We start from the raw sequence: 21892 nt of genomic DNA, 5'->3' as shown, positions 1-21892 counted from the left end.
CTCCACACCTGCATGCTGTAGCATCCTCTGGCCATATGAGCTGGCTGCAGTCCCCCCCTGGGACGGAGCCAAATACCAAGGAAGAGGCTTGGGTGCAAAGCCGTGGGGTTGCAAAGGGCTGCAGCCTTGCTTGGGTCAGCGCATGGCTCCTCGCCCGTTGCTGGGACACGCTGTGACCCTGAAGCCCCTCTGCTGAGTATTTCCAGCATCAGATTGCACACAGCATTACTCAAAGCCCAGTGCAGACATGCTCCTGTCCTCAAAACCCTTTGAAACTGAGATGTGGAGGAATTTGCAGGATGCTTCAAAACATCTCAGGGAACTGTGTCCACCTGTCATTGAAGCTCAGTGAGACTGAAGTGCCTCCTCAGGACCTTTGGAAACCTTGCCCCTTAAAAAGCACTGCTGATGAATTTCAAAGCATATTTTATTAAAGCTTTCTATAAAAGACACTTTTTTTTTCATTATTAAGAACTTTAAGTCTTATCCACTTGGTCTGTTGTTAACCTCCTGTACCACAGTTTCTATTACCAATATTTCCAGCTATGCTTCACACATAAAAATTGTTATTCATGGTGGCCTGTGCTCAGCAGAACACCTGTGGTGTTTCTATTTATATCACCATTTAGCTATTATTGCTTTGGAAACTGGAACTAGTGCATTAGTTTTTGATCTGTATTTTAACAGTAGGTGGTTTATATATGTTTTCTGGAACATACCTTGTGGTGAAAGACTGAAATTGAAATCTCAGTCACACAGAAAGGGGTTAAGAGAGAGAATTACAAATCATGTGCACAAATCATCTCGAATTGAAGAACTGGCTGTGCTAATTGATTTTCATTTACATTAATATGCAGCCTTTGAAGTAGCTTTTCTTAAGAGTTACCTTGTCAGACTCAGTCTTCTGTTAACAATGGCTCTGGTCGACAGGATAACACTAAAATAGATCTAAGAATGGCAGTTTCTAACACTGACTTTTAGTCTTGCGTTTTTATATGCTACATTTAAATAAAGTTTAATGTGCTCAAATCATCTTGTAAAATGTTACTTCAGACTCCCACTGCTAAATCCTGAATCAGTGACCTAAGACTACATTACCTTGCATTACTCTGAACATATTCTCAGTAAAGATTCCTTCCTATTCTCGAGCTTGTGTGCCCAAACAGTTCACAAACCTCAACCATGGGACAAGGACAGACTGTCAATGCTGTAAAGCAAAGTTTGGAGGTTCTTTGTTACTGTTTGTGTCATTTGACAGGTGAGCTATAATTTAGATGTTCAAGGTCTTGTTTAACTTCTGGGCTTAATGTCACTGTTTTTGTGAAGTACAAGGAAGTGGATGACCATTAACCTGGTGGCAAGAAAATACACAGACTTTTAAACGTGACCTTTTGAGAAGTGGTAGTAAGAAAACAATGTTAAGGCCAGAGCTTACAAAATAAACACTGAATTCTGGCCTTTATTTAATGTGTAGAGAAGGTGACTGTGAGTATTTTCCCTCTCAAATCCTGCACCCTGCAAAATACATTCCTCAAGCCTGCACCCTGCAAGGGGACTTCTGAAAGAGGCCAAGTACCACAGCTCATGCATTTACAAGTATGTGGATGCAAGTTTGATGCACAGAAAGCTGGCATCTCTCTGAAGTAAATGCATCAGATAAATATCCAGCGAGCATGAACATTCTCTACCCTGGCCATGGCTTAAGGACTCCAATCCCCTTGCTAAGGTCTATGAAGGAAGAGGGTTTTGGGGAAGAGCAGTGCACTGCAGAACTCAGGTTCTAATGGGACATCCAAATAAGAACTAATTTTTAAAATAAACCTTAGTGTTGAGTGCTTGGACCAAGATCCTCAAAATAATTTGCATGCGCATGGTAGCAGAGATGATGTGACATAGGACCTGGGAACGCCGGCTTATGGCACGGGTCTGCGGTGCTGTGGAGTGCTCGGGTGGTCTTCTCCACCGGCTCACAGCACCACTGCACTTCTCTGCCAAACCATGGCAATGCCAAACAAACCTTTCTGTGCAGCTATTCAGGGGGGAATGCCCTCCTATTTTGGATTGGTTGACAGTGGGAGAAATAATTTCTTCAGTTTCTCTACATGGAAGAAGAAGCGACCCAGATGATGAGATGTAAATCCTGGTCAGTTCAGAGCACAGAACAAGAAACATCATACAGAAGCGGGGTATGTGTTGTCACACTGAGGGCATTGTGGGACTAGGGATGAGCTGTGATGGAAGGAGGCTGGCCTGACGGAGTCTTGGGCAGTGTTTCCATGCTTATGGAAGCTGAGGAGGTTTCCATACTCTGTGGCAGACTGAAGTTCCTCTACAAGTCTCTCTGGAGGGGTGATGTACTTCAGTAAGAGAAGTGCATAGATCTTTTTTTGTCCAGTTTTTCTTATTTCTTCTGTTGTAAGTGTATGAAGTAGAGACATTTGGAAATTCTTATTTTATATACATATCTATTTGAATGTGTGAACTATCACCTGCAAAGCTGGCATATAGGTATACGCTTTGTGTGCTGTTGGAAGCCAGCAGTGTTGTGCAGGGGAGAGGAGAGGCTCAGCACTGGAATGGCTTTGTGCAGCTGGAGACCATGTCACTGAAGGGGACACAGAGAGACGGTGTCCCTGAGGGAAATCCCACCCCTGTTGCTGGTAGGAACCTGAGAACTTCTCAGTCCTCAGTAGCGTGAACATTTCTGAGGGTCCGAGACACAATTTAGTGCTGAACCTTCCTAATGTTCAGTTATTGCATTTAGATCCTTGAAGAGGAGACGAATTCTAGAGATATTCTTGCTTTTTACCTAAATGTCTGTGCCTGTGTGTGGAGTGCAAACATCATCATTGCAAACATTTGTCTGCTCCTGAGCAGCAACTGCAGAGACTTCCACCAGCAGCATTAACCTCGCACTGACCTAATAACCAAAAGTACGAGCTGTGCCTGTCTCCAGCCTTAGTGTGAGAAAGGGAGGTGAAAAGAAGTTTAATTTGGCCTATTGTATGAATGGGGTTACTGTCACAAAAAACCTGAATTCTCTTAGGGCTGTGATGTCTGTGCTGACATAAAGGTCTTAATATATGTTATTATCAGCACCAAGAAAATGTTACATGGCACATATTTTTCCCCAAACAGCTGATTATTTTCAAAATTATTTTTCTTGCGACATTGCTGCTTTTAGACAAGTGTACACAGTGTATGCTACAGAGGAAAAAGAAAGTTGAAATCTTAGATTTTAGTGTAAATAATGAACATTGGGTCTGAAGAACATGCTTTAATCCTAAAATCTATGGCACTGAGAGGCTGAACTCATTTCTGTGAGACTCACAGAAGTTGTGAGTGTAAAAGCTAACACTCTCTTAGGGTGGGTTATCTGGGGATTCACAGAACCCAAACTTTAAATTTCCACATATAAATGCATAGGTTTTTAAAGCCAGAAGGAACCACTAAGATCTAGTCTGACCTCCTTTATAATGCAGTTGCAGAATTCCACCTCATAATTCCCTGCCTGCGCCAAGTAACATGAGTATTCATGCCAGAAGTGTTTGTGCTTTAATTCAGTAAGGGAATAGGTGTGATACCAGGCTGTTTATCCTGCAATCTCAACACAGCCACAGAGCCCAAATAATGCATATCAAGCATCAAAGTCTCTCAAACTTGTGGTGATAGTAATAAAAATTGCTAAATGCCTTTGAATAACAGATAAATCTGATTAAACCACCCTCTGCTTATGGCTATCCTGTGAACAAGAAAGAACATAAATCGTTAGATACATGATTTATAGAATATTATTCACTTTTCTGTGTAACTCTCTCCATTCTAGGGTCTTTGATATTCTGAAAGCAATGTCCTTTGCAAATAATGCAAAATGATGTATATTTTAGCAGCTACTGGATAGGTTCTCAAGAGGAAACATTCTCTAATAGCCCAGTGCTCCTGAGGGGCTTTTACAAGCAATAACATCTAAAGTATACAAGCTAGGTTTTTGTCAAATCTTGCTCATACAAACATGAATTTCAGCTTTGGAGAAGATCCATGGAGATCTTTTTCCTCATTGTGAGATAAGTCCAGATGTTGTGCAACAAGATTCCTGCACCCTGCAGACATTTGAAGAGTCAGCTGTCTATGTGGTAAAGCAGATATTTGGAGTCTGAAGTGTGGCACAGAAAACACATACGGATCTCTTAATTGGGGGCAGGACCAGGAAAAGCACCCTCACACAGCAATATCCTCATCCACTGAACTCCTTTATTGCTTGTACTTTCTATGGCCAGAGGTGAACAGACCTATATGTGGTATAACAAAGGTCAGGTGAAGAAATCTTTGATTTCATCCCTTACAGGTGAGAATAAGAATGATAAAAGTTGATCATAGATCATATTTAATGCAGTAAACTGAATTTTTGGATAAAGTTTATTGAAGATGCCATATCTTCCCACCACTCTAGGTCTACAGAACATTTATAGCGCTCAAAAATCTCTGGAAACATTTTCATTGGTAGCCAGCTCTGAGGGGGTCTCTTATTTTCTGCCATTCCAGATTTGGTTTTGTGAACATTTCCTGCAGCATTGGTACTTGGTTTTCACTAGCACAGTGATTTCCAAACCAGAACTTGTGAACCCAGCTGAAGTCATGCTACAAATACATGTAATTAGGAGCATGGTGCAAATGAAATTGCAGAACCAAGTCTCACAATGTGACCGTGAGAGAGAAAGGAAAGGCATGAACTCCAAGTGCAGCCAGGGTTGGGAACATGTCTAGATACCCTTGGGCACACTCTCCAGAAGCGTTCAGACCCTTCACAATGGTACATGCCATGGCGATGCTCCCAGCACTCTCTGGATTCAATTTGTCTTTCTCAGTTTCCCTTCTGAAAGGGTATTTGTTTTTACATTCAACTCCATGGTTTCTACTTTATTAACTTTGAATTTTTCTCCTCAAAACCTCTGTTTGGGACCCTCTTGTCTGGTTTCCATCACTTCTAAGTACTGGAGCTATCCGCACCAGACCCACAAATCACCTCTTCTATGATCATTTCCCATCTCCATCTTTCTCCTTTATTGGGAATGACCATTCCCTCCTTCTTGTAACCTTCATCCATTTCTAAATCTCGACACTGTCTTGATCTTTTCTCCTCATCTGCTAATTCAGCAGTTGTTCTACCCATTTTACCTGTACCAGAGCTCTTCACCAGACCAAGGAGCCCACAGTGCTTGGAAGTGTCCAGACATCTGAAACATCTGTAGTGCCACCACACTACCACCATTCCGATAAATGTTGCTTTCCCACATTTTTTATCAACCTTTTTTTTAACTGTCCCTTACTGGTGCCAGTAAACATTTGCTGTTCAGAGATGGAAATAATGATTGCTGATTATTTTTTTTGGCCTAGAAAAATCCCATGCCCATCTGAGTTACAGTGCAAATAAATAATAAAATTTGCAGTAATTCAGAATATTGCAATAATAATATTAAATATGAAAGTTGCAAGATTTTTTCATCCTGGAAAAAACTTTGTGATAGATTCTTTTTTTCTTCACAGACTTTAATGTTGTTTAGATCTGTGGCAACAAGGAAAGGATTCACTGAAAGTGCTTAGAAGATGTGCTGGGAGAAAACCCAGCTTCTGAGACTGTGCATTGCAGTCAACACCTCCATCAACAGCAAATGTGATACTGTTTGCAAAGCTGATATTTAATACACTGGCTAATGACATTCCAAACCACATTTAATACACTGGCTAATTTCCATCCTCAAACTTGATTTTGTTTAGTTTTTTGAGTGCACATGAGTCTGAATTTGGAAAATCCAACTGCCTCTATAAATAGTGCAGGAGGTCCACTGGAAACAGTTTGGGTTTTCTGTTATTTTTTATGAATAAATGAAAACATTATAGCAGAAGTTGCTCTTTATTCTTCATGCAAACACAACAGTTGTGATGATTACACTTAGCAGAGGATGGATTTTGTGAGTCTGTTAGTATTTCCATTTCCTGGTTCAGTCATACATTTTTCTGCCAAAATGCCAGACTTTGCTAAGCCTACAGACTAATTTAACTTCAGTAGGTCATCTGGTTAAAGCTGAGAGCAGAATTCATGCACTTGCATTAAACAAAAGCTTTATGTTTTTTTTGAAAGATTATGTTTATATTGGCCTTTAGTAATTGGGCCAAATTCTCAGCTGATGTAATTTAACTGAATTCTTATTCTTAGGCATGATATTCCACCAGAGAATTCGATCATGACACATTTTTATAGCTATAATGTAATGTATTTTACACATAGAGCTACATCTATAATTAATGCATGTAATATATATATAATTATGAGCGTAAGTATATATGTATGTATAAGTATATACTAAAAGTGTACGTATGTGTGCAAACCTAGTTTTCAGTTTGTGAAAGCCATCATTTGCTATTAGTTAACACCCTAAACTGAGAACGGGGAACGTGTTGACGTTTTACATACCACCATGAAATAATTATGAAATATTTATTACGCAGCAATTATTTGACATAAGTATGTGTTGTATTTACAGGGCAGAGCAGAAAGCCACAGAGCTGGCCGTGACGTGCGAGTTCTGCAGTGGCATTCAAAATAGTAGAAATATTCTTTATCGGCTTTTAGGGCATTTTATCCAATAGGGTACAGATGAATTAAGTTTATCTGCCTGATGGTTGCTCTGCAAGTTTTGGGGTAAATGATCCAATAAGAGGAGAGTGGATGTATTTTACTTGCACACTGAAATTCTATTGGCAAAAATGCTGCAAAGAGAGTTCATATTTTTGTCACACTGTAAAAAGCAACTAACGACCCATGGAGAATTTGGGAAAATGTCCTATTTACATTCCATCCTATTTATATGGTCTGTTTTTGCATACAAAGAAGGCCTTTGTTTCCACAGGGTTTGTCAGCACCTGCTAGTTATTCCCCACCAACAGCCATGGTCCTCTGTGGCACCAAACTTCATTTCCACATGCAAGGAGTTTTGTGATGTATATACATCGAGTACCTGGCGATTTTGTCCGTACAGGACATGGTGATGAGCTGCTCTCCCAGCAACACGCCGTCCCACGTCTGAGCTGCATTATGGCACCGGAGGGGTATGGTTCCTTCTCCAGACTCAATCTTTGTTCGGAGGTGCCCACGGTATTTTCTCACTATGTGCTTGCTGCTATTCACTGGGGAAAATAAACACAAGAGAGTCAACAATTAAATGTCTTTAGAAAGAAAGGCTGAGAGGCTGTGTTGATGCCATAACTTGCATTTGCAGAGCCACTTGTGAAGGTCCTTTCAACTAGATGCAAAATTAGATGAGATTACAGCCCAAGAAAGCAGGACAATGAAGAAAAGTATGTGCTCCCTAGCACAGTTGTCTTTTCACATCAATCAAAACTTTCACACAGCACAGGCTGAGCTCATGTTCCCATTCCCATTCCCTTCTATATTTGAAAAGAACAGAGGTGCTCTGTTTCTTTTAAAGAAACAGGACAGTTTCATGGTTTTACTCCATGCTTATAGGACTGAGCTGTGTCAGGGGAATATTCGGAAAACCTTGGTTCAGTGAGTGTTGTCAAAGACTGCATGATGCAGTCCAGTCCAAGACCCTATATTCAGTAGCCTTTTCTGAATATTTTCAGAACTGAAGTTCTGGTTTGTTATCATGAAATCTCACTGAAAATTCTCAAAAACTGAAGTTTTAAACTCTGGATCAAAAGCAAATCAAAACTTGGTAGTTACTAATTGCTTGCTTGAATTCCCTCTATAGTCTCTCTAAAATGAGGTACACTACTACCTTGTGTCATACTGATATCTTCTGTGCAATTACCATCCGTCACCTCAGTGATATTATATATCTGAGTGTAAGGCAGCTGCCTTTGGGGTGGTTTAGGGCAAGCAGGTAACGCACTTGTGCTGCGCTCCAATGAATTTAACCGAGTTCTGCAAATACGCAGTAACTGGAGAAGATAATGACATTTCTAAAGTACTTCACCTTCATTTTTATGAAAAGAGAAAGTCTACAGTGCATTATCAAAAATCACTCTTACCCTCTTTGTACTGCTACTTTACACCTGGGTATTTAGGTTGGGACAACAGGGAAAGCTTCTGGGGCTGCTCACCGTTTTACCCTCGGAGTGTTTCGCTGTAGGACACCTTCTCTGTGAAGCAGATCTTCACAGTTTCTCTTCAGCTCAAAGGAAAACAACAAAAGATGGTAGATGACAACTTTTGTTTTCAAGGAAAAGGAGCTCTGCTTCTATAGTGATGAGCCTTTTGCCTGTATTTCCAGCTACCCAGTGTATTTTTCCCTGGCCTGCCCCTCAACTGGACCAGAAGGCTTCTGCTTGTGAAGGTGATGCTCCTCAGCCCTCAGCAGGCTATGGGGCTGCCCGGGTTGCTGGCACCGAGTAACACGGAGGTGTCACAGGTTGCGGGGCTGATCGAACCTCCGGCTGCAAGCAGCTGGCTCTGTGCATGCTCCCCAGCCGCCCGTTCTCTCCCTCAGTCGTTTTTTTACTCTTTGCTTAACATGACGGTTGTCTGTGCTGCAAGCTCCAGTGGAAACAACTGATTGACTTTGGCTGCTGCCAATGGATGGTTTACAAAAAGGGAATGGAAAATAAATTGCTTCAGCCCACTGGGATTAACAGAGGCAGCAAACACATGTAGAACAGCAGAGTCAGCTGTGACCTGCCAGCAGACTGGCCCCCACCGACCACTGCCTCTTCACTTCCTTCCTGCTGCTTTAAAATATAAGGTGTGTGTGTGTGTGTGTGTGTGTGTCTCAGCAGTGGGCTGGACCCAGGTATCTGTTGGATTGGTTGGCCATGGTCAAAACTGATTCCCACCCAAAACCAGCCTCCATCATATCTGAAATGTTTGCAAATAGGGATTTGTAGGGATTGTTTGTGCTGCTCCAGGATCTGAGTTTGGGGGACAGTGGTTATTGCACTGCCATCCCCATCAGCAGCTGTGTCCCTCTGTGGGGCGTGGTGTGTCCTTGTGCCCAGATGTCACAGAGCACCTCACAAACTCACACTGCAGCAACCACCAACTGGAGTATTGTGGCTTCTCAAACTTCAGTTCTGAGGGAAACTGGGAAGAGCCAATGGACAAATAAATAATTCAATAAGCAAAAATGCCAAAGTCTCAGAAATGTCTCAGATCCCTCTCCCCTCAAATTGCTGGGCTCTTCCAACACTGTCGGGAAAGCGTTTTCACGGCCATGTATGCTTATCCTTTGTACACCCCTCTTGTCTGGGATGCCTCCTGCAGTATTGTTCAGAGGATGCTCTTTGGATGGGATTAGCTATCTGGGAACTGGTCCATATTTTTCTTGGGACTCTGTGGCGAAACTCATTTTTAAAAACTTCAAGCAGTGGTGAGCAGCATTTTTTATTATTAAACCACAGAGTCCTGGGGAAGGGACCATGAAATTTGGACAATAAAAGGAGAAAGTGATCACTTCTGCTTAGCAAACACATCTGGCTGAGCAACAGCGAGAAACGTATAACAAACCCACTTTGCCTTAGTCTGCACACACTGAGAACTGATGGCACGGCAGAGCTAGAACTCTGCCAGGAAAGCAGTGAAGAGTGACTCAAGAGACTCTTGCTGTTTCGGCTGGTAGAAAGTCTGACTTTAGGCAAATCGGTTCTCTTTTCTTAAGCTTTCCCGCAGGTATAATGAAGATAATGATGCTTCCTTTTCTGCAAATTCATTTAAAGGTACTGCTCAAAAACTATTTATGAAAAACAGATGCTATGTTTTCAATAATGATCTACCACAGGAGTCCACCTGCTGGAAATCCCCCAGGACAAAACTAATTTTTAGTGTTTCTTTCTCCAGCTTTTTTTTTTTTTTTTTTAAAGAATATTTTCTCTTGCTACATCTTTCTCTCCACATTTCCCATCTCTCTCTACATTTTTCTCACTTTCTCAGGTCCCACTCTGGCCCTTTCCTGTAGATGTGTTGGTCTCCTAAACTCCTTTCTTTTTCATGCCATTCACCATGTTGATATGCCTACGTTTTGCACACATGCAAAGGAACATATAACTGCTAGGGAATTTTGATGACTGCATGACCAAATGAGCAGCCCACCATTTATGTGACTTTGATTCCACGATGTAAATATTACCTAGTGAGGGACAGAGCATCCCACAATGTGCTGACAGAGATAAGGAGACAGTTCAGGGGAAGTAAAAGCATCAGCCCTGTAAACAACTGCTGAGCACTTGGGGAATTTAAAGCATAGGCTAACAATTTCTGTGAGTTTGGGGGGTCTGCTGATTTAATTTTTTAATTTTTCCATTTGATGTTCTCAGTTCCACTCAGAACGGGATGAAGCACAAAGGCCAAAGTATTCCTCGTCTGGTTGTTACTGTAGCATCTCAGCCCTGGTCTTCAAGTACCAGAATACTAAAGTTTTAAAAAGCATTTAGGAAGTGTGTTGCAAGTGCACAGTACGTCTCAGTTTCCAAATGCTCCTATTAACTCAGCCCACGTGTCAAACTTTGCTCCCCGTACTCTGCGCTCTGCCCAGGGTGCAGCCAAGCAGACGGCATTAGCTGACAGGATTCAGGCAGCTGTGGCCAGCGTACGCTCACCCTGGGATACACTTCCACAGCACTGATAAGGAGTTTTAGCTGCTCAACTGCTATTAAATTTAACAGATAGGGTGTGACTAAAACCCTGTGCTGTACTGCCTGTCTCAGGCTGCTCACATTACTGGGATAGCCAGCACACATGCTCCAAAAGATGATCCGTAGCATTATATAAAATACTAATAACCCAAAGCTCTGAATACTTTCAGATTGACAATGATTAAATAAATCCAGATCTGCAACTGGAACGCACTTAGATCTTTTTTAGCATGTCATTAAGTAGCTCAGGAAGATATAAATATTGAACAAAGAGAAAGATGAGGCTCTGTGTGTTTTGCACTGAAGCTGCAGACGGGCTCTAGCACATAAGCTGCTTGCCAGCAGTAAAAAATGCAGTCCACTTGCTGGCACAGCCTGCTACGGATCATTTTAAAGCCGTTTCGGAAATATATTTATTTATGCAACTTAAAGTCACAAACTACAGCCTACTGCTGTTCTGCTGTTCAGTATGATCAAAGCATCAGTGACTATGAGCATTTCTGATCTTTGCTGTACTGGTTCTCCAACTGCTTAATCTCAGCTAATTGCAGGGGAGAAGGCGTCTGAGGATGCCACTTCAACCAGAACAAAATGTCAATTCAAACCGGAATTGGAAAGGACAAATTTAAAAATCATTTGGAGTGGATTTATGATGTGTGCTACACTCAGATGAGGAAATTACTCCTGAGAGTTCCTAAGATAAAAAGGCGCTGGATTATTAATTATTGGATTATAAATTTACACAGGTGCCTTGTATTTAAAATCAGTGAAACCCACTGATTTCAAGGCTCATCCCTTATTTTCATATTTTCTCCAGGACCAGTTCTGGCTCAAATGGTAATGAAAAAAGCCACTCCATATTTATTATTTAGTTGAAGAGTGAAGAGGAAATGGATGGTGATTAAACAGAATCACACGAGTAAGGCTCTGTCTGAAATTTTGCATGACTGCTTCAGAGGTTCATTTTCTATTTCCCTGCTTCAGCGGAGGCTGTTCTCTCCTCATGAAAGAAGGAATAAAACAGCTTTTCTTGCATTTTTTTCAGTGCTGGACCCTCCATTCATCAGCATGGTTTATAGAGCTTCCTTAGAGTGGTTTGAAAGGGGTGGAAAGAGAAGTGTTAACATCTGACTGCTTTTCTACTTTGATGGTTATTAGAGATGCACTTTCCTCACGCAGATGCTGAATAAATGTACAATATTACTATTTCTGGGAGTGTTGGAGTGAGCATCATGACACACTGAACGCTTTGGTTGTGTCTCCTTTGCTGGGTAGGATGGCTGGTCAAATAAATCTGCTGCGTCGTGCTTTAGTGACCAGCAGAGAGTGAGACTGAAATGCAGTGGGCCAGCTTTTGAAAGCAAGAAACTTTAGGGATATTCTGAAAGAAGACTGCATTTAGAAAAAAAAAAATAATAGGTCCCCTCACAACTTGCAAATCTGAATTCTGCCTTCTGAGGGCAGGATTCATCACATCGAGGGCCAGACAGGTGCAAGCAGTGGTCTTGTCTGAGGGTCTTTGATGCTACCTCTGTGGGGAGTGCAGGGATGCATCCTTCCTGGGAGGAAACACAACCACTTGTCTTGCATAGGTTAAAAGTACATCAGGTTGAATCCTTTAAAGTCAATTTAGGTTTTTAAAATGTAGGTCAGAAGGCCTATTCATCTGAATGTGGTCCCAGGGGAGCTCTTCTGCTCACTCCCAGAGCCATGCAGTGCAGATCTGGGGTTTGGATTGTATCAATACGCCCTGTAAACAAATAAAATACTGAATACATACTTTATCTGAGAATGTTACAAAACCTGGAACATCTGTAATTTGTGGAATGGAAATTAAGAGTTGAAACTAAACTTCTTTACCTTTTTCCCCTCCTCCCTCCACCTTTCCTGGCTGAAATGCTGGCTTTGGACAGCAGTCAGGTATACCATGACCTGATAAAAGATGTTACCTTTGATGTGTTATTTTTTCTCCTCATCATTAACCTACAAATAACATTTTTGAATCTTTCTTCTTCCATATTTTTTCTGCTGTCAATAGTTTCAAGTGATGTACAGACAAGGTGTGAAAGCAAAGACAATTTTCCCATTCATAGTCCATCAATATGTGGTGTTTAATCCATAAAAAGAATCAGCGATGTGAAAAACTCAAAAGTTTGAATCCTTAAGAACAGGATATGACTGTGTTAATTGTCCTTATATGTTTTAAGTACATATTTATTCAATGATGATTTTTGGTTTGAGCTGTGTTGTTAGAGATAGAAACTGAAGGAGGGGTGTAAGAATGGTACTCCATCATAGTAAAGTTCATCACTGAGTGTTTTAATGAAAAGACTCAATTTTGTTCCATCAAAACACCTTCATATATGATTACTGAGGGGCAAAATTTCATCTGTTCAGGTGACATAGCATTTTGCAAAATTTCTTTATTATTTTGGTAGAATAATATGAAATGTGTTGAATGCTCATCCTAGGGAGAGGTGCTAGAATACCTTTATAAGAATGTTAGAGTGGAGAACACTAACACATGAAATCCATTTTGCCATTGTGCTAACTTCTAAGTAAGCCCTGGTCACTCAGCAAGATTTAACCCCTTGGGACGAAAAAAAAAATCTGAAAAATAGATCAAAATATGTAGCCTAGAAACTAGTTTTCTCTAATGTCTGTAAGGAACTACTGAGTAACTAGTTAAAATTGTCTTTAAAACAATTTGTTGGCCATAAAGTCATGAACCGTTTCCTCTGAGAGTTATAAATAACTGTTACAGGCAATGAGGAATGAGCAGTGCTGCGTGAGGCATGGAGGAGATCCTTGATGCCACCTACAAACCCAGGCTATGGACTCCAGCCTGCTCTGCAGTAGAAGTGCATTAGTATGTTGAAGCCAAAAGCACAAGATTTATCAGTGGAATTAAGATTCTGTGCATGTGGCAATCAAGGAGAGTACAACTCAAACTTCAAGATTATTATTGTTAATTACTAATTGCTCCTCTCATCTAAAATAAGATGTGCAATGCCGTTGCTTTGGAAGTGAGGTTGCCCCTGCAGAGCAAAGACCTGGCAAAGGACTGCGCTAGAGCTGTGAACTGTGTGAGGGAGAAAACTCCGCCTCTGAAGCCTTCCTGAGCCTTGCCACCAGCCACAGAGGCACATTAGCTGGTCTCCAGCAATAATCAGCTCATCTTTGACCGTGTGGGCAGCTGTTGCCGGTGTCGGGTCAGTGGCTGAGCAAAGCCAGGGCAGTGGCTGGAAGCTGCGTGCAGAGAGCGAGATGTCCCATCGGTCGGAGGAGTGTGGGGACTAGTTATTCATCTATGTCCTAAACTATGTGTCATTGTACCTTTTTCCTATTTTTTTTTTAAGTGAAAAATGTTTTCTCTTAACGCTAGACCTTATCTCCCAAATATACCTTCTGTGAAAAATTGTCAGCATCACTGGAATTGCCCATTTGGTGAAAACTCTCTCCCCTGCCATGTTTAAATCAAAAAGTTTACGCAAACATAAAGCAAATGTGTTATTCATCATAACCCTCTTTCTTTTATCAACAAAACATGCTGTTATTCATGTGGCTTTGGGATTTTTGTTGTTTGGAAATAGAAATCTTCAAGAGTGATTTAGGAAAAATGTTGTGAGAGAAGTCAGTAAAATATGAAAACAGAAAATGAACCCCATAAGGAAGAAACAAAATAAATCTGTCAGTAATATTGACAGATACTCAACCCCCCTGTGATTGGTATGAACCTTGAGAGGTTGTGTTTCTTGCTGTTTCACCAGAAATACCCTAGTTCACCTTCTGGAGCTGTAGGTGGAAATTACCGAGTAAACTCCTACGGTCTCTGACTGGAGATATTCAATCTCCATCATGAAATAGTCCCCACTGGCCTTAAAAAATTTATGGATTGTAATTACTAAATTATTCTGAATAATGATATAATAATGCTTTGATTATATACTGCTTTCCATTTTAATATCCTACCCTGAGTATTAATTGCCCTTTCTCAAAGTTGTGACAGCTGGATACCTTTTATTGCCATTTTACAGGTATGGAAATAGAAATGACCAGAGTAAGGTGAGCTGCTCAAGGCCAGCTAGAGAAGTACAGGTAGAGTAACGGTTAGGATTAAGCTGTCACTCTTATGCAGCTGTCTTCAGATTTCTCTCCTCATAAGACTCTAAGAAATGCCCCCAGAGTCTAAGCACTTTCAGAAGTCCCAGAGATCTTAACTGGACCTGGAATTGCCTGCCAGGCTTTATAAAACTCTGCTCATGAACTTCACCTGTGACTCCCACTCAGTGGAAGGGTAAATTAGACCAAATTAGATCCCAGGGGGTGTAGTTGTTGCCCAGAGGGATTTTTCCCAACTATGTTTGGTGTGTTCCACCCAAACTATGTGCTGTAATTAGGCACATACCTCTAGCAGGGTATGGGATGTTGGGGGTGGAACTGGGGCAGCCATGTCCAGGGGCATGTAGTCTCTGTCCCTGCTTCAGGGGACCTTGGAGAACTTCAGAAATTATTATTCCTCGGGCTGGACAAATCTGGGGACAAACAGCTTTTCTTGGTGAAATTTTCTACTACTATTCTTAAAGCTTCTCAGCCATGGCCTTTTGCTGATTAATGTATCCTTTTTATCACATCTGAACATTGTGTCCAAATGCAGTGTTTTACAAAGCAGAAAAACCCATAACAAAGCAGAATCAATAAATACAGTGCAATTCCCTTTGGCGCTTCAAGCACTCTGTTAAAATTAGGATCTGATTATAGCTGTGGAAACTTGTTTTCCTGAATCCTAACAAACACGTTTTGCTTGACATGAAAGCTTTTCAAAGCTGTGGCCAATGCTGGCTTTGAGCAATCCATAGTTTCCAGCATATTCTCTTTTCACAGATAGACACACACTGCGCTGACACATCCTTCTAAAAAATCTTGTTTTCTACTTTAATACTCCCCCTGAAACAGCAAAACCCAAATAAGCAAAAGCAGCCAAGAATATCACAAGGAGAGGGAACTGGGACATTTTCAATGCATTGTCAAAGCCAAAGAGTTTTCTCATGATGTATCAGTTCTGACAAAGTTCTATAAGAGACACTGAAGAAAGGGAACTAGCTCAGCTGATGCTGAATTCACTGCAGCCCTGATCCAGGACTTGGGAGATGCAGGTTCAACTTCTTCTTTGAGTCTAAGAGTGGCCTTGAATGAAAAAGCTCACCCTGAATCAGGCATGGGAGGAAATGAAGTAGGGTTTTTCCTACCTCTTGTTAGTGTGCTGATGACAAGGAGACATGAAAAATACAGGATGTGATCCCTGTATTTCACACAACTACTTTATTTCAAAAATTTGCCTGACAGTTTCTGATTTCTTTCCAGCCAGTCAGTGCTTTGAGACCTGTAAATTTTCCATAATGTGGTTATTTACTAGTCAGCTTCAGCAAAACTCCACTAACCACCTCACTACCCAGCAAGGTGGACATGAATAGCAAAACATGAAGCAATAGCAAACTTTCATAGGTTGCTTAATTAGCACTGAAAGCTTTAGGACTTCCAGTGTAGCAAAACAAAAGCCTCTTTCAGAGGTGCATTCTGAGGTCAAGCATGGTAATACCAACAATAAAGCCACGAGTGCTTTCACAGTCTCACCATGCTCTTCCCAAGCCTGGACATCACTAGTTTCCCTGTCAGATTTAGGGGCTAGAGCTGACCCTTCAGATTGGCAAGAGGTTTATCGCAGCAAACTGTGTAGGGCATCAGATATCTTCTTTGGATTCCCAAAACCAATGGGGTTTCCAGCAGCCAGAACTCCCAGATCACATATTTGCAGACCCACTGGCATTGATGCTCTGTCTGAGCAATGCTTCTATCTGAACATGGAGATGTAACAGATGTTGCTTTTGCAGCTTTTGCCACAGACAACATCAGAAAAGCCTCAGGTTTCCTTTCTCTGTCTCCCCTGCAGCCCTGGAGAGCAGAGAGAGAGAGTAGGAGATGCTGGGGGAGGAAAAGCTTCTTGCAGTGCTGGAGGTGGGTCAAACCATTGCCTGCAGGTCCTATGTGGGTGCTGTGCGTTGGAAGAGGGAGAGGAGCTCCACTCATCTCAAAGCTTTCCAGAGTCCCTCCACCCCTCACAGGCCTTACATTGCTGTCTCTTCCCCACTCCTACCATCAAAGCTGAACATCACAGACTCCCTCCTCCTGCAACTTTCCCATTCTCACTATGGCCATCCTGTCCCAAAGGTGTCACTGGTCCCTCTCAGCCACCCTTGCTTCTCCTGTAATCCCTTTGCTCACCTTCCGCAGAAGAAGGCTCCCCTACCATCCCAGCACAGCTTTATATTGGATGCTGGGGAGAATTCTTTGAACTGGCTAAATGCAGCACCGCCTCCACACCAGGGAAGCCCTGAGCTAAATCAGACCACTGCTCAGACCTCGGAGGAGAGAGGACCACTACACCTGGGCTCTGCAGTTACCTTTGCTCATCTTGGACAGATGCGCACTTCACCTCTGCTCTCAGCCATGGGTGATGTGTGTAAGTGATGGAGAGCACTAACCAGACAGCACAGTCCTGTGACCGTGCTTTGCCTACCCAGCTAACTTGGGTAAAAGCATTCACACTCTGAAACAGCACCTCGGCAGTCTGGGAGGTTTGAGTTAGAAAACAGGGCCATTACATACAACACTGGACTGCTAACTGACCACAGAGGGATGTAAGCTCCTTGACAGATCAGTTTATAGCTAACTATAGAAAGCCTTTGCATTTCCTCTGTATTTACTTGGGTTAGTAGAGGCTGTGTCAGTGGTACATGCAGGAAGGGGCCATTGCTTCAACATGACTTTATCTCAAAGTAGGCTGACAAAGGGTGCTGCACCCACAGTCCAAACCCAAGCCTTTTGTCCAGTCTTAATGAAGCAAAAGGACAATTTCCCCTCACTTTATTTAATAACCAGTTGCCTAGCCCCTGGAGTAATCCAACAGCCTCATGCTGTGTCTGCGATTTCTACAGCATCCTTTCCATGACAAAGCAATCCCTATGACCACAATAATTCATCCAGTGTTAGGATTATTTCTCCCGAGGCAGCGTTCAGTGCTACAGTCTACACAGTTGCGTGCATTATTTTTTTCTTTCGTGTTACTTCTGGGCATGGTTCTCTATGATAATTTTGTTCTGAGGTCCCCCAAGGTATTGTTCTGATCAGTCATATGAAAAATAGAAAAATAATGCACCTTCATCCCAGTTGCACAGATGGGCCATTCATCAGCATAAAATCCACTTTAGAACCTACGAGGAAGCTGCTCCATGCACCGACTAGATACAAATTTCCAGTATGGTTTCCCAAGCTGCAACAGGCCAGCAGTCACACGGAATCGAGATGATACCTGGGAGCACTTGCAAAACAGAAACAACTAACAGTGTCCAAGTCCAAGGAATGACCTATGGTTACCCTCAATTTTTGTAACAGGGGCAGTATATCAGTCTGTTAGGACCTGCGTTTCCTTGTAGTTACAGAAATCTAATTTCTTTTCAGATCACTGAATTATTTAGATGGTTCTACTTGAAATGCTTAGGGGTTAACAGAGGACATTATATCTGAGAATGGAATGTAGAATCCAGCAGCCAGAGTCACAAGCAGAGAAAGGATAGATTTGCCCAATGAAAGCACCTTGAAGTAGGGAGCACAAACTTGTCTTTCCAGGTACTCTTCAGTTCCCCAACTTCTCTGAAAACTGCAGTGCACATCTCCCCATCACATCACCTACCAAGGCAATGATTCGGCTCACGTGGTTGCAAGTGGATCCTTTTTAGATGAGAGCTCTGACAAATATGTGTGCATGAGAGCTTCAGCACAGCTGTAGGTTAATAGACAAGCAGGAGGAAGACCCCATGTGGAGCAGATGCAATGGTGTGTTTCAGACCTAAAGGGAGCGTGGGATAAAACAGGAGCTGGGCTATCAAGGAGTCAATGGTACAAGGCAATACAGCATGTTAGCAAGAGATAGAAAAGCAGCCCAGGGGAGAAAAATGGAAACAAGCCCTGGGGCAGACTCTCTCTGGCAATCCATGTAGTAAAAAAGAGAGAGTGCATCTCTAGAAGCAAGTTGGACAATAAGGTAAAATCCTGGCAGGGAAGGAGGAGTGGAGAAGTGGAGGATTTATTAGCTTAAACTTTTAAGCAATCCATTTTGCTTTTCAAGAGACTCTTAAAAAAAAAAAAAAAAAAAAAAGAAAAAGCCCAAAGAGTCAAGAAGCCCTAAATTAGCTAGGAAGGCACTTTAGAAAATCAAGGACTTGATTATTCTATGGTTTGCCCTAGATTCAGGGCAAGGTGTAAAATATGCAACAAATACTACAGGGCTAGCTGCCCCCATGGCTCCACCTCATGAGCTGAAGTGTGTGTTCTGTAATGGAAAGCATCAGCCCCCTTAACGCTTGCAGGAAAACCATGTTAACTTGGTGCTGTGATACTACCCTCAGGAGAAGCCAGAAATCCAGGCATACCTTGCTCAGATGTACACACAAGGAGAAGGCACCAGGAAAGATGTCCCAGGCTCCCAGGCCTACAGCACTGAACTGAAACAGGGGCAGAAGCTGAGTGTGTGAAGGAGCACTTAGAGGTGGTGAGGAAACTGGGAACATGCTGCCTCTTCCACATATAGCTGTGCTACAACCTTGTGGGTGACCTTGGAGAATGAGTCTTGAGAAGGAGACTGGCTGTAGAGAATGATCCAGGACAAACCCATAAAAACCCTCTAACTGTCTGAAACCTCTCTGGCATTTCCTGCAACACCCCTGACACCGGCTGGTCTCCTCTCCTGCTGTCACCTGCTCCTGCTCATCTCCTCTCAGCCTCCTCCCCTACCCTCTTGGATTGTACCTGTCTCTCCCAAAGTTTCAACTTCACTTGAATACCCCCATAAGCTCTTCCAGTCTCCTGATCTACAGCAACGTAAAAAGTGTTAAAAAATCCTTCCATGCTCAGATCACCCCTGTTCCAGCTGGATTTTGCCTCTCTTTTAGAGCTTCCTAAGGATGTATCAACAAATAAGTCAGCTCACCTCTGATCCAAGAAGAGTATCATTGCAAATCAAAGAGAAATTTTATCTTTTTTACCTCTAATCTCTTTTTTTCCTGCATGAACCATGGGTGCGGGCTCCCTGGACTCTCCTCTGCATTGCAGCAGTTCACATGAACCATGGTAAGGTCAGACTTCTACACCTGCCACCAGCTTGGTACCCTGCACTATCTTGTAAGAAGTAAACTGGGTTTCAAGTGCATGCTAGCTTACCTCCTCCCTTGCCAGAACAAAGCTCATCAGAAGGAAATGTGAGGCCTCCCTGAGGGTGCTGGGAAGACACGGTGGATAATAGGAAATTTTTGGAAGCAGATTTGAGAAGTGGATTTTACTCACTCCCTATATTGATAAAGGCTTATCATGTTCCTTCGCAAAACCAGAAACCACATGGCGAGACATAGTTTTTAAATGTTAATGCATCTTTAGAGAATAATCAGTACTGTTTGATGGCTGTGCTAGCTCTAGGAGAGGCTTCTTTGTTGTTTAAGAAATGAAACAGCATTCATCTGGAGTTTCTTGTCATTACTGGATGAAAGAAAGGTTATTTCTTTAGTAAAAAAAAAAAAAAAAGATCTGAATGATAAACATTATAAAATACTTATCTTCCCAGATGTCTCTGGGATAATGTGAGCTAAAAGGAAACGCTTATCTCACAGGAGGACAGCTTTTGGCAACATAGCTTTTTATACAGTGCTAAATTATTTTAAGAGCACAAGACAAAGACAAGACAAAATCTGCTTAAAAACGTGAAATACAAACCAGATGTAGTGCCCTTCAAGTCCTGCTACTGAATCATTGTGTCACCTTGTGTGAGGCACACAACCCTTTCTGCCTCAACCTCTGCATTGGCACAATAGCTGGTGTAATAACCATCATGAAAAGGATATTTGTGACTACCTACAAGTTTACTCAATGAGTGTCAGGTGTTGGGTTGTTATGTGTTTGAACAGAGCTTCCTGTTTGTACTGTTGTCTAAAGAAGCCTTCCGTCATCAGCTGGCAGGTCTACGTGTTTGTTGAAGCAATCCATGATCCAAGTACAGTTCACCTCCAGGGCTGGATTCAGCTGCGTCTCAATATGCAGCGCTGGCCGTCAGCTGCCCAAAGCACCAGCTTCCTCATACATGAAAGAGCAGAATCCACCCTTGACAGCCTTTAGTAATTCTTGAGAATGGACCACATTTTAAAAATAATTACAGATTTTGGTGCTTTCACTTCCAATGCCAAGTAAGGATTGCCCCAGGAAGCCTGTCTTCTGGAAAACATGAGGGTCTTTAACCAAATATTTAACCATATATAAAGCCCTTTTATATCTCTTGATAGACACAAAGTGCGAGGCCAAAAATCACTGGTTTTGATTTTCATAGGCACTTCCTTTTCTGCTTTTAATTTTGTTTTTAAGATGATGCTATGACTTCTCATTTTGTTACTTCACCAGGAATTTGTCAATTTGCTGTTTGCCTTGTAAATATTTACTTGATATTCTTCATTTTATAAACCCTGCTAGCAGAATGTAGAAATTATGTCAGGTAAGGAAGTGTATTTCCTTCTTGAATAGGTGCATTCTGCTTTCTCGCCTCAGTAAGCTGCTGTTTCACACATGACAAAAAGATTCCAGTCTGGGGAGAATAATACCTAATCATTAATAAATAACTTGTACAAATAAGAACCAGGAGTGAAACTACCGTCTGATGGATTTGCCTGTGAGGAAGGTAGGTTGTTGTTTGACCTTGGATGATTAATTTTACATTCCTGTGCCTATGCTTCCTCTTCCATCCATTCTTCCGTCTTGCCTGCTTCACATTCAAGGTAGTTGGGGCAAGGACTATTTCTCATTATATGTACAGCACTATGTATAGCAACCAGTGCTATGGGTATTACAGCACTGTAAAACGGATGTATGAGAAGCAATACCCAGGGGCAGAGCTAAGAGTGAACCTTGTGCATTGTGCATTGGATCACGGAGTGACAGACACATGTGATAACAAGGCACAGACCACTCCAGTCTCCTGTCCCTTGTTGGGGGCATTTCCTGAGGCTAGGCAGGGGCAAAGCTGGTGCAGTGGGTACACAAGGCAGGGCAATGGCAGGGACATTCATGTTTGGGGAGAATGATGAGATGAGAGTGCTGGGTCATGTGGTGAGGTGACATCATGGGATGTCCCTTCACAGACAACAAGCTC

At 42.1% G+C, this 21892-nt stretch overlaps 1 protein-coding gene across 1 annotated transcript in view; it reads right to left on the bottom strand.

Moving 5' to 3' along the window:
• The window catches only part of ADARB2 (adenosine deaminase, RNA-specific, B2 (non-functional)), a 106631-nt gene that overhangs the window by 12630 nt on the left and 72109 nt on the right, over positions 1 to 21892 (bottom strand). Inside the window, exon 6 of the mRNA XM_010161145.1 lies at positions 7017 to 7185. Within this exon, the coding sequence (XP_010159447.1) occupies positions 7017 to 7185 (169 nt within the window). The remainder of the gene's footprint in view (positions 1 to 7016; positions 7186 to 21892) is intronic.

This window comes from Eurypyga helias, unplaced genomic scaffold (genome assembly GCF_000690775.1).
Source record: "Eurypyga helias isolate BGI_N326 unplaced genomic scaffold, ASM69077v1 scaffold12061, whole genome shotgun sequence".
NCBI classification, from domain to species: Eukaryota; Metazoa; Chordata; class Aves; order Eurypygiformes; family Eurypygidae; genus Eurypyga; species Eurypyga helias.
This window is presented reverse-complemented; position numbering and strand designations above follow the sequence as displayed.